Raw genomic sequence first — 13,609 nt, forward strand, 5'->3', positions numbered from 1 at the left:
ACCTCAAAGCTGAGCAAACAGGGTGAAAATGTGGCAGCTGAGCTTCAGCATAAACAAACATGGAGAAAAAAAACCTGAAACCCTGATTACATGATGCTCAACCTGCAGTTGGCTGTTACAATTTGGGAGTTGCTGACGCTTCTTTGAAACCATCTTCTCAATTGTGCAGACCCCCCAAATCAGCATCAGGAAGCACCAGGAAGGACACTGAGAACAGGGCAAAGTGAGTCATTTTGCAGATACTTAAAAAGACTGTGAATCCATATTTTAAATACTGTGTGCAGTTCTGGTCTCTGTATCTGAAGGAGGATGTAGTAGGCTCAGAGGAGGTCACAGAGAAGGCAACTAAAACATTTAAGGAGAAAAAGCACCTGCATTACAAAGAAGGAGAGATTAAAAAGGCTGAATTTTCAGTTTGGAGAAGGGAAACAGAGGGAAGGCCTTGACAGCTTAAAAAAAAATAATATATATATATATATATATATATCCTGAAGACAGCAGGCAGGAACTACAGCTCAACAAATCCTGCAAATTCAAGGGTAAATAATCACATTTCTGTACCTTCCTGAAGATTCCCAGATACAAAATCTTTTAAAATCATTATCAGAAAATGGCACAGAGGTTTTCTATACTGGTATTAGCACTGGAGAGAAGCAGGATGTCATCGTGAGCTGTCTTGCTGAAACAAAATGGTATTTGATGAAGACCCACAGTACTTGCACATTATAGTTCACTGAAACATCCTTCAAGTGGCTTTAATTTGTTATTCTAACAGATGCATTCTGGCCTTTGTACTGCTCTATAACAGTCTGTGAATATTGTATGTTGGCCAAGTTAGCAGGAGGTTTCCTGCAAAAGCATAACAGTTTTGTTCAACAGACTGCCAGCAACAGAACTTGGATCAGGTTAGGTCTGTGGATTGCATCTAAAAAGCATCCCCACACTGGTAACTGTAAAGGACTGAATTCAGGAGATATCTGTGAATTCCTTGAACCATTTTTAGTTTCAGAAGTAAAAAAATAAAAGAAAAAAAAAGTTTAAATATGCAATCAATAAGGCAAAAAAAGTTACAAGGATTAGACCACTTCAAAACAATGCTCTAGCAAATAAACAGGATCTGTTAGGAACTATGCCAGTACTGCTAGTATTGATGCTTTTGCCCTTTCTTCAGCCAGTGTGTTTTGATAAACACAGAACAGTACCACAAACAGAGTAAAAGGACTATAATGCACAAAAAAAAAGCAAAAATAAACACACGCTCTCAAAGCAGCAACATATTTGTGGCCAAATCTGACAGCATGAAGAAACTAACGTTGTTTTTGTTATCCTCAGGGTCTAGATACACTTTTGCATAAAGATCAGGAGTTCCCCAGGCTGTTGTACATAAATGCTGCCTGGCAAGTAGAATGCTTACTCTCACGTGTGCATGAGGCCCAGTGTGCACGGTAATTTTATAAATCTCCAGTGTAAATACTTTCAAAAGCCTCTTTGTGTAGCAGAGGTTTTCTGATGACCGTGTATATTCTGATCACAAATTCCCAAAGGGAAGCTAGGATACCTAACTTCAGTAAGAGCTACTTGAGAGTAACTGAGACACAAAAGGTCCTAGTTTATAATCAGAGGAACAAACATTCTGGGCTTGAAGGGATGCTGAAGGTTTTTATCTCCATTGAGGGATCTTACAAACACACAGATGGAGGTGTTCAAGGCCAGGCTGGACAGAGCCTTGGGTGACATGGTTTAGAGCAAGGTATCCCTCCCTGCCCATGGCAGGGGGGTTGGAACTTGATGATCTTAAGGTCCTTTCCAACCCTAGCCATTCTATGATTCTACGATTTTATGTGTGTCAGTGACTTGGGAAAAGGGAGAATTATTTATACTTGCCTTATTTTTACATTCCTCCTTAGACATCCAAATTTGGTTGTTGGTAGAGACAAGAAACTGGGCTACAGGGACTCCACATATAGTCATCTTTATGTCTTTGTTTTGAGATAAGCAAAGAAACAGAGGTGCTACTCATGCTCAGATTGACCTTCATTTTATCTGTTTTTTTGGAATCCTATGAGAAACTACAGCAAGGCCTGCATCCATTCCCATAAACTGATACTATTTGTCAGTGAAAGGTTATTTTCAAGCAGAAATACAATGTTTAATTGTTATGGTATTAAAATATTTTTCTTTTACCCAGGCCATCCTTATCTGCAGAATATTGATTCATATGTCCACATCTGTGTTCAAAATGCCATTTCAAATAAGCCATACACAAATTAACAGATAGGCTTTCATGTTATTTGAACTGATTTCAATAGGAAATTACAGGGGTTATAAAATGACAGATCTAGTCCTACGGAAGACAGGTGAAAATGCGTTCATTTAAAATGTAATGACAGTTTACTGTCATCACTCTGTGGTACCTGATGAAATCATGTTATTTAAAAAGTTGTGTTTTAATATTTTAAACAAAATAAAATCAGGGTTTTCCTTTAAAGGAAGAATGTGTGAGAAAATACCACAGAATTGTATAGCCAACTAGTGTTATCAAAATTCCTCCAAATAGTTCAGTGGAAAATTTACATTTTGATATATGAAAAGCAGTTACTTAGATTTTGCTTGAACAGATACAGAATGACAAGCTCTTGATGCAAGATTTACTATACATATTAAAAAGCCATCCCGCACTTGATGCAAATATCACCAATGCTGATGTCCAGCTCAGCTCTAATCTATACCCTTTGTTTGCTCTAAAGTAACTGCCATTTAATTTTCAATATTCTTTCATAAAATAAGAACATGACAGATCTCAACAGTCTATTAGTCATTTCATCACCATACATCTTACTTTGGAAAGTTTTATGTTCCTATCAGTTTATTAATTTAGTTCTTTAATTCTTTCAACATATCTATAGCTATGTGCTTGTTATTCTTTGGACCGTGAAAGACAATGGATGTGATAAAATTTAGGCCACAATCCAAGCAAACTCTGGTGTCTGTTGCTCTAGTTTCTTTTCTATTGTCCTATAGTTCACTGTCTTGAGTGGTGCACCGTGTTAATGAGAAGTGTTCTCAACTGGGTCCCAACAAAAGTGCAAGCTTTGGAAAAGTGTAATTTCCCCTAGGGAAGTTAGGCCAGTCTGACCTCCTCAAATTGTACCGATCAAAGTGATGTACGGATTTTCATAAATGCACACATACACATGCTTTCAAAGTGTTTGTTCTGGAATTGATATACAGCAGAGTCAATAATTCTCAGGAATTCCTCTGAGTTCTTTAAGACAGAGTCTACATGTACTTGCTATTTTTATTCAGTGTTTATCGTTGTCACATGCTGCTATTTCACACACTCTTTCATCTACAATGGCCAGATAAATACCATCTGGTTATGCTAAAGCCTTCAGGCAGAATAATAAAGATGTAGATGTGTACATAATGCTCTTTCAGGTGCAAGAATGACAACAGTTCCCACGTCCCACAGGACCTGCTCCTTAACATCAGGCAAAGATGGATGTGAATGTTTAAGGCATTCATTCAGAAGGGAGAAAACTAGGTTCTCCTTCTTTGTTCCCAAGATTATTTCTACTTTTTACTTAATGACAATGTAGTAAAACAGTATCAACAAATCCAGCACAAGTGTCTGCCCCTACTTTTCCCTTCTAAATAGTTCTTACAGAATTCAGTACCTGAGAGGCACTTCAGCTGTACCCCACAGCACCCACATGATTTTCATTTTATTCTAATGGCCACAAATAAATACTGACTAACAGTGTCATGTTCCCTAAGCAGGACCACCATGTTCTGTCATCAATGGTCTGGACAAACCAGTTTCAGTAGTCACAGGGGAGAAATCTGTGGGAAACTGGTATTCTTTGGGAAGGCTGTCATGTGCAGGTCAAGCTTCCACTGGAAACATACCAAGATCCAAACTTGTTGGAATGGAAAGGAATGAATAATGAATAAATGGTAGGAAAAAGACTGTGTCCATGGGTCACAACTGGATGTGAAGCAATAGCAAAAAGCAGCATCCCTGTCTAAAACTAATCTAATCTTAGTCCCTGTCTAAGTCTAATCAAATTTGATTCCTTCTAAAACAAACAACCTGCAGCTGGAAAGTGCCAACAAAACATTAAAATGCATTAATAGTGACAAAAACTTCAACACACTTGAAAGGATATACTATAATAATTTGCCTGTTCTAAAAAGGTACCCCATTATCAGATGTGCCTGGCATTCCTTGCCAAGCACTGATGCAGAAAGGATGTAAATGTCTATATTCCAGCTACTAGTATACTATGTTTTGGTTTAATCTTGTTGAGCATGTCAACATTATGATATTTAAGCTCACAGGACTGAAATAAACCAAAATCCAATTTTGCTAAGTAAAGCTATTTACACTAGGAGTTCCATAAACCTAAATTTAAAATGTAATCAATTTTTTCTTCAAGATTTTTTTCCCATTTACAGTTTACTGAGACAATTTCTCAGATAAAGCATGGCAGTACTACTCACAGTCACTAAAATGTTCCTCTTAACCTGCTCTGTTTACTACTGGAGACAGAAGAACTAACCCTATCCTTGGTAAGTATGGGTTTCTCCAGGAGTGGCACAGACTCTTCTGGGGAACTGAGATTTATGGAACTGGAAGTAAAATGCATTTCAAGAAACACATTATATCTGTGTGGAATTCAGATTTCATTCACATGGGAAATGTCATACTATGGGAAATACAGTCCTCAAGTAAAGTTAGTTGTGTTTATCACAAGTTTGTTTTCCATGCAATAAATTTCAATCACAGTTGCAAGATTGAAAAAGACATGTCAACCTTATCTTTTAAAAATTACCAGGATTGCATTGCCATTTTATTCTGATGAGAATGAAAAAAAAAATTTCTCATTCAGCACAGACACAAATATAAAATATTCATATGAAATGCACACATGAAAATGACATAACTCATTTTAGTACCGTAAAAGAGCAATAATACTAAAAAATGTCAAATGCATAACAATCTGTAATTTAATCCTTGTTGTATTATATTCCCAAACAGACCAATTGTTGGATTTCTGCATAACAAATGGTGAAATGATCTTCACCTCTTTGAATGGAAATTGTTTTTCTTCCACATTGTGTCTGGAGGGCCTCCCTCATCTATATAATTTATATTATAAGGAATACATGTGACTGCCACAATAGCATGGAATGTGCTGAATGGGTATTTCATTTATCTACTTGGTAACAGGTAACAACTGGTTGGCTACACTTCATTCTGTGTTACTGCCTTTATTTTTACCCAAGGTTGACATAGTAATTACCCCAGCCATAACAATAAGGGTGTCTGAAAGAGATGCCTGGACTGTGGAGTCTCCACAAGGCTGGCTGTGAAGTAGCCACCCCAAACCATCTGATTATCACTTGACACTGGAAACAAGAAACAGCCAACAGGGAAATTCAGTTTGTTGGTTCCCTTTCCATAATTATATCATGCTTCATGCAAACTGGAGGGTTCAATAGGTGAAAAGGTCTTACCAGGAATTTGAACATTTGCCATCTTATCATTAGTTAATGACATTTTAATAGTTTAGTTAACCATCAGGCAGTGAGAAATCCAGCATGAGAGTGGTTGAAACTGCCTAATAATTAAGTCATGAAACTAGATATGCTGCAGGGAAGGAGAAACAATCCTATTTGTTTTGATGGGGGTCTTGAAAAGGCTTGGGTGACAGAACAAGAGGGAGGTTACCTAGTCTTCAAAGGAGTCTTTAAGAAGGTCATAAGGTATTTTAAGCCCCCTAACATTAAAGACTTTAATAAAATCTGCAAAATCAAGCTCAATACAAAATTATAAATAAAAAATGTGAAATCATAAAAGGTGCTTGTGATATTTAACAATAAAAAATTCCTGTTGGGAACAAAAGGGATTTAAAATAAAACCATTCTAAGACCTTACAGTACAACACAAGTGGGGAGTTAACACACAGTGTTAACAGTTTTGTTGCTCACCTATCCAGAAGAATTTTAAATAAGGTGAAAAATGTAAAAATACACCATTACAGAACTTCTAAGCAACTAGGACCTGAAAGAGTTTATGTGGACCCTACACCACCTGAAGGAGTTACAATGTGCTAATGAAGTGATATTGAAACAGCTGCACTGTGAACTATTCTTAGCAGCAATAGGAGCAAGTCCCAGCATATCGGGTCAGCCAAGGAGTGGGGAGTTGGTTAAGAAGTTCCCTGCAGGTCCCTCAGCCAACACCGATCCCTTGCCCCAAAATACCTGAATAGCTCTGTGGAACTACTGTGCCTTTTTTCCCCTACTTGCTATCAGTAATGCACGAGACTCAGAAGTACCACTTTGAGATAACAAGGAAGAGTCATGGCTGAATAACACATCAACTACAAATGGAAAGAAAGACGGTATCTAGCCTTCCAGTGTAGCACAGGTAAATTAATTATTTAAAAGAATAAGACCAGAAAAGAACAAAAATCAATCCACCACCAAGCATAATTAAAAAACCAGCAAACATTGAAGCTCTCTGCCCTGGAGTTCTCCAGAACAGAAACCCTAGAACTTATTTTCTGGTTACTCAATTACTCAAGAATCGTATACTAATTTCCCTTGTTTTCTTAAGGGATTTTATGTGGTTTAAAATGAAGTGAAGCCAACTTGCACAAAATGCTGTCAGGTGTTTGTGAAGTTAGTAGGTATGTGTAATATTACTAGCTATGTGTATTGTTACTACACATTTTCCCTTTAAAATACATGTATTTCAGCAATTGGATCACATGTACACATATGTAGCACAGCAGAGGCAAAGAGAAAGAATTTATGATGATGACAAATCCTAGAGCTAGAAGAAATATGAAGGTAAATGGCACCTACTGCCTATGGTCCCAAGTTCATTTTAACACCAAACATGCAGAATTTGACTATGGATATATTCTCTGCATGGAAGAGGGAAGGGAAGGTGAAGGAAGGGAAGGGGATGGCAGGAATGTCACAGGTAACTATCGTAAAGCTTAGTCACTAGTGAACACTGCCCTACCAAGGTACGGTAAGATGGCTGAAGCACTGTGATTATCTTCACAGCATTATAAAGTACCTGAAGTTGGTTCTGTGTATTAGCAAACGTATGGCTGCAGCACTCACCTGTCATAGATGGTGCCAGTTTTCTTTGCCCTTTGTGGTCCACAGTACCTTCATAAGCTACAGTCACATCATACACTGCATCCAGATAGTCTTTCATTGTGTCAACAGCTACATGAGTTGCTTTCACACGTGGTGTTAGCACATGCTTTAGTATAGCAAGCCCTAGAGGGGGGAAAAAAATCAGTTATAGTGAAAGTAAATTGGACTACATTCAGAAAAGGAACATCATAAGAAGGAACTTCAGCACCCAACTCAGAATTACAGGGGGTTTATTTTTAATCTCAATTCTCAGTTGAGAGAAAGAGTGTGCATGTGTGGAAACTGCATATGCTCTACTGAGCACATGTACAAGATGAAACAGAAATCCTAAAGGATATTAATGAGAAGTCCTTTTTACAGCTCCTGCTCTAGAAGCAGTGATGGTTTTAATGTGGCTCAAAAGTGTAAGTGCTCGTGAGAGCACTTCTCTTTCCTGTTTGTTCATCTGAGATTAAAAAAAAGGAGAGAAAATTAACCCAGAAATACTAAATGCACAGGACATCACCTCCTGAAATTCTCTTTCAGAAACAGATTTGGTAAGTGAGGAGTAAGCACAGATAAGCACACCTAATGCCCATCCAGCATTTACTTGCAAGGCACAAACCAATTTTGTCAACATACTGAATCCTAATACTGCCCTATGGTAACAAATAAGCAGTTGCCTTAACTATATGTGCTTAAACAGGATGCTACATTTCTCCAAAGCTACCATGCTATCAGAAATTTCAATGTGTTTTGTTATTTTCTACTATAGATTCTAGCTTGCAATGACTTGTTGCTACAGAAAACAGGACATTCCATTTTATCCTTTCAGTTGCTTTCCTTTTCTGTCCTACTTGTTTCTGCTGCTGACCTTGTATTGCTGTGGCACCTCCCTCCCACCAGCTGATTGAACTCACCATCCCAGTGGAAAACTGAGGAGGGAGGGGAAAATATAACACTGAGAACCAACAGCAAGGAAGAAATTCTGTTTCTCTGTGAACAGCCTTTGACAATTGACTTGGCTATTAATAAATCCATAGTCACAGAAATCACCATCCAGGCCAAGACACAGAGATTGGTACATTAAGGACACAAGAATGTTAGGTCTAACAGCACTCCACAAGTCTTAGCAACAGTATTTTATATCCATGTTTGCTTCAGCTGACCACTTCCACTTAGAGCATACTTAAAACCATTCAAATACACTGGGCTCAAAAGTACAAACTTCATTCTATTTCCAGAATTTTAATATATAATGATTTTCAAAATGAAAACAAACAAAAAACCCCCAAAATTTTCATGATCTGAACACAGCTCTTCCACACTTTCTTGAAAGCGCTTCTAGGAAATAAAAGCATATTATGCAAAAATTTTCACTATTTTGCATAATGAGTATCTTTCTCAAAGAGAAGTATCAGAATAAAAAGCCAATTATTCCTTTCTAGCCTTATTTTTCATTGCCTTACTCTTCAGCTCATTTTTAAAGAACCATCCATTGGTGCTACTGCTTCCAAGTGAAACAGAAATTTTCCAAACCAAAGTAGTGTGGTACTGCTTTTGATATCTCTCTGCCTGCAAAATTCATTCAAAAGATATTATGTTATGTCCTGATTTTTACTGAACATCTCTCCCTTGTTGAGCAAATCATACTTTGATCTAAAGTTATGAAAATGTCTACTGAACACAAGATAATGCTAGTCTCTAAACCGCTCTAACATTTTTAGAGCTGAAAATTTCAGTATAAATGATTATCCTGATTTAACATTTGTTAAGAGTCACCTTGTCTGAACACAGAGATAAAAAGTTGTTTACTAGCAGTCCTTCTGAAGTCATTGTTCTAAGCTTTACCTGCAACAGCGATAACTGTCTATCTAAAATGTTATATGGATTATATAAATATTTTGAAGCATAACATGGTGGGAGTGTTTTCTTAGCTTGTGAACTGTTACATCAAACAGCTAATTATGTTATGTTTCCAGCTGTTTACTCTGTAAATGAAGCACTGAATATTCTAGCGTGGTGTCAGTGATGATGTTAGTGTGGACATTACACTCAACACAACTCTTGTTGAGCCAAATTCCCAAACATATTCTAAAAACTGTAATTCCTTTCCTGCCCAACTCATATTCACCTTAACCAAACTGTTACTGTGGGGAAGAAAAAGGGAAAACAGGCTTCAGTGAGAACTGAATCCTCTAGATTAATTCATTTAGGTATTTAAGACTATTCTGTCCTGAGTTTTTTGAACCCACGGGCAATTTTGGTGATTAAGATGGTCAGTGACAATGTGTGAAACACAACTGTGGAATAAGCCCCACTTACTCCATGTGCTACAAGTGAACTCTTGAAGGTTTAAGTACAAAATGAATATGCATCTCATTAAAATCAATACATTCCATAATCCATTATTCAGAAACACTCCGGTGCATGACAAATATGCAGCACACCAGGAGTTTAGCACATCCTTTTAAAAAAATCTGTTTTATAAAAACATTAACCACACATTCTAGCAATTACTTGATGATCTTTGCTAAAATCAACATAACAGAATTTAAACTCAAGTAGTTATAGTATAGTTACCTTGGCAAGCTGCCCACATCCAATTCACAAAACACACTGTGCTTAAACTGTTTTTAATATTGTGCAATACTAAGTTAGGACTCTTTGTCAAAGTATTTGAGGTCATGAGATTTTATTTTAAATGCCAAAGAAAACGAACTAGATGTCTAATAATGCAATACTCTTACCTTACAGTGCCATAGCTTTGCTCTTGTTAGCTAACTTTCAAATGACAAACACATTTAAAAAATATAAAAATAATGTGAAAATCTGAAGAAATACAATGAGCAATGGTACTTCAAATATTATCTGTTTACTAGACTACAGTAAGATGCTGAATTACTTCAGAAAGTCTGCAAGAAAGCTGAACAAAATAAAGTAAGGTTTTAGTTTGGGATATACAAAAGCCCGAATTATTATCATCTATAGAACTGATTTTTTTACCTAAACATTAACAAAAACCACCAAACAAAACTTAATTTATCTAACCTGTCAGGGTGAAGTTACATATATAATAGCTGAGTACAGCTTGATGGAGAAGATTGCTCTTTCTCTTTCCTTCACGCAGGCCAAAAACTCAAAGAACTGTTCAGTGTAGGCAGGCCATCTACATTTTCAGACTTGGACTCCACTGGTCATATTTGTACCCCGGATGTGCACACACCACATTTTAAAATGAAAGCAATAAAAAAATAAAAAAGCATCTCTAAATGAAGAACATCCTATGCATATTGTATTAGCAACACCACATTTCATCAACAGAAATTTTGTCCTCACTGAAAGTGGATCCCAGAATTAGTTTGAGACTTTTCCCCCAGTATACATACAACCGTGTTACTTGGCAGTAATAAAAAACCTGAAAGCAGGGTAAAAACCAATGAATCTCAAGTTTGTTTTTGTTTTGTTTTTTTTTTGTATGGGGGTGTGTGTGTATTAATGATATTAGACTGAAAGCTTTGCAGTTACATGGGGTATCCCAAGTACTCATCCAGCACTGAGTTCCCACCAGCCTTCTGGAATGTCTCCAGTGACTGAAGCCTTACTTATTGAAACCAGAGTCAGACTTATAAAATGACATATGGTGGGAGAGCTAATCCATTTGTATGCCATTATTACACCAATTTACATTAATAGGATTCAGCTGATGACAATATTAAAAAATTGCATGCTCGCATAAAGTGTTTTCTGTTACCATGAACTGAAGTACAAGAAATGCAAGTAACCCCCTCAAGAAGACTATGACCATCCCACAGCAAAACATGGGAGACACCACACTTGAGTCCCCCTTCTTCTGTTATGGATAGCTACATAAATACAAGGTCCTCACAAACTTGATTTCCCAAGAATGACTTTTAATAACAGAAATCCCTTCTTTATTCTATTGGTACTTCTCTCAAATGCTACTCAGTGTCTATACCCCACTCTTTTCTAAAATTGTATTCTTCCTTCCACACCTCACTGTGCACTTTTACATCAAGCCTGCTTACATGAAAGTATGTGAAAAAAATATTACAAAAAGCTACTTTCTGTAGAGGCAGTTCCAAATAACATTTATGGATATTAAATACATCAGATTGATTCAAAATACAATCTAAAACCAATGCCAAGATCTAGAAGGGAAGTATTTTCAATTAGCTTAGTTGAAATACCTCTTTTTTAACATGACCTGTAAAAGCAATTTTGAGATAAGCATATCCTGCACGTACAAACATCTTAGCAGAAAGTATGATACTAGTTGAGATAAACTTAGCATTAAAAAACATTGACATTTGCAACTTTTCTGCATAAAACCAAGGAAGATAATACATGAATACCTGAAATGTTTACTTGTTTAAATGACCTTTTTTAGAAATCAAACATTAATACAAAATTCCATGAATACCTTTCATCAGGGAAGATTGTTTTGTCTTCATTCAGCAAAAAGCAAGCCAAGTTAAATCTAATAAGCTTCCTACCCGGTTTTCGTTGACTTTTCAGAGTTAGTAACATTAGGAGTAGGAGGGCTTTGGATTATTCCTATTTATCTTCACATTCTTAAAATGCAATTTATTAACATTTGGATAAAATTAATATTCTACTAAACCTAAGAAATTTTTGGTTGCTTGAAACATTATAGAGGTCTAACTACTATGAAATGATCGGAACCCTACACATACATATTTTGGGAACATATAAAATGGAACAAATGTTATACCAGAAACTGGTAGAAGAAGTTAAAATGATGTATTTTGTGGGTCTTATAGAAATTTTGTTCTAGAGTCCATTACCATCAAAAAGAACCAACCTTAAAAGAATTAAAGTTTGAAATAAATACATAAAATAATTTCCACTTCTAACATTAGGAGTTAAATCCCTATGAAAATATGAGTGCCACCTAGAAATTATAATTCTCTGGCCTCAGCAACTCAAGCCCACTGACTAGCGTGGAAAAATCATTGTACTTCTAAACGCCTCAACTAGTAACTGGAGCCTAAAAGGATTCACCCATATTGGTAGTCATGTTAGCTGACTACTCCCATATAATGGAAAACGACAATGAATTCTAAGCTAAGATTACTGACTCTATTCTTAAATATTTGTAATTAGAAGGCAAAGGCTCAGAAGACAAGGGGAAAAACACATTCTGTCGTATCATTAGATCTCTGAGACAGTAGAGCAGGAGATACTTTATCCCACTGGAAATGAGTCACCAATCATACTAAAACACAAAAAGAGAGCACCTGTCCTGGTAGCAATTGCTGAAATATCTCCAACAAACACTTAGTTTTCATCAGGAGAGGACAACCAGGTGTATCAGGTTCAAATCCAGCTACACGGCACATTTCCCCATTGGTTTGGAAGTGGGAGTTTCATTTGCCTCCAAGAACAATGAGAAAACCTGACACATCTTCATCTCATATTCTTTGCACACACTGCTTTTGTTGTTTTCTGTGGCTGTGAAAACCAAGTAAATATTGCTATTTTGGCCAACAAAGACAAATAACAGATCAATTTTCCCAACTCCACAGGATTTACCTTGTACTATGAATAAACCCTGCATTAATCCTTTTACAAATAACCAAACAACTTAGTTTTAGACAGGTAATTTTTGCTTTTGTTTTTGACCTTCAGGAAGCACATTTTTCCTTCCTCAATGCAACCTAACAAATGTATTCTGAGCTAAAATGTTCTATCCTGGGTTAGAATCTGATCTGACTGGAATTTTCTGCCACTTGCAAAACATGTAGAATGAGTCAGTTTCTGAGGGTACTAGCATTACCCTTAGATGACAATGTTCTCAGTTCATCACCATAAAAATTAGTATTCCTGGAAGTAATACTGGAAGGAAGCAACTTTCTGTATCTCCCTGAATACAACTATGGACAGAACTTACAGTAGAGTTTAAATTAATTAGTTTAAATGTCTCAAATGTATTGGTGCTGAAGGCTGATACATGTGTCAGTATCCAGCAGGAAAGCTATGAATATTAATGCCCTAATTTTATCACTTTTTACTTGTAGATGGTTTTGGCATTCTGTGGTTTCAGCAGACAATCTGGCAGTACATTCAACTTGAAATTGGCAAGGTAGCTAATGACAAATTTGAAAGACCAGTGGATTTATTTTTTTACTGTATTATACCACTTATTTCTTTCTACAAATGGTTAAAATGTACACATCCCTACTCCTCCTCTGGAAGTTTCTCTGTGCTTTATAGCCTTCAGTCTCAACTTACTCATATCCAGATCTATTTGATCTACCCTGCACGTTTGATTTGCCTTTGCCTCAGAAAGCAGAAAACCACCTGCTCTTCCTAGGAGTCAAAATTTTGTGCAGAATGCAAGTCCTATGGCAGAACAAACTGCAACATGAAGTATGAGCAGTATTTTAAAAAGTTGCCTGTCTTT

General features: G+C 36.6%; 1 protein-coding gene across 2 annotated transcripts in view; it reads right to left on the minus strand.

Annotated features, from left to right (window-relative positions):
* The window catches only part of AGPAT5 (1-acylglycerol-3-phosphate O-acyltransferase 5), a 55,992-nt gene that overhangs the window by 11,211 nt on the left and 31,172 nt on the right, over nt 1-13,609 (minus strand). For both annotated transcript variants that reach the window (XM_061354956.1, XM_061354957.1), the window contains exon 6: nt 7,144-7,305. In XM_061354956.1, coding sequence (XP_061210940.1) covers nt 7,144-7,305 — 162 coding nt within the window. The remainder of the gene's footprint in view (nt 1-7,143; nt 7,306-13,609) is intronic.

This window comes from Neopsephotus bourkii, unplaced genomic scaffold (genome assembly GCF_033783945.1).
Source record: "Neopsephotus bourkii isolate Nb327-2 ecotype Australia unplaced genomic scaffold, CSIRO-AGI_Nbou_v1 NB_756, whole genome shotgun sequence".
Taxonomy (NCBI): Eukaryota; Metazoa; Chordata; class Aves; order Psittaciformes; family Psittacidae; genus Neopsephotus; species Neopsephotus bourkii.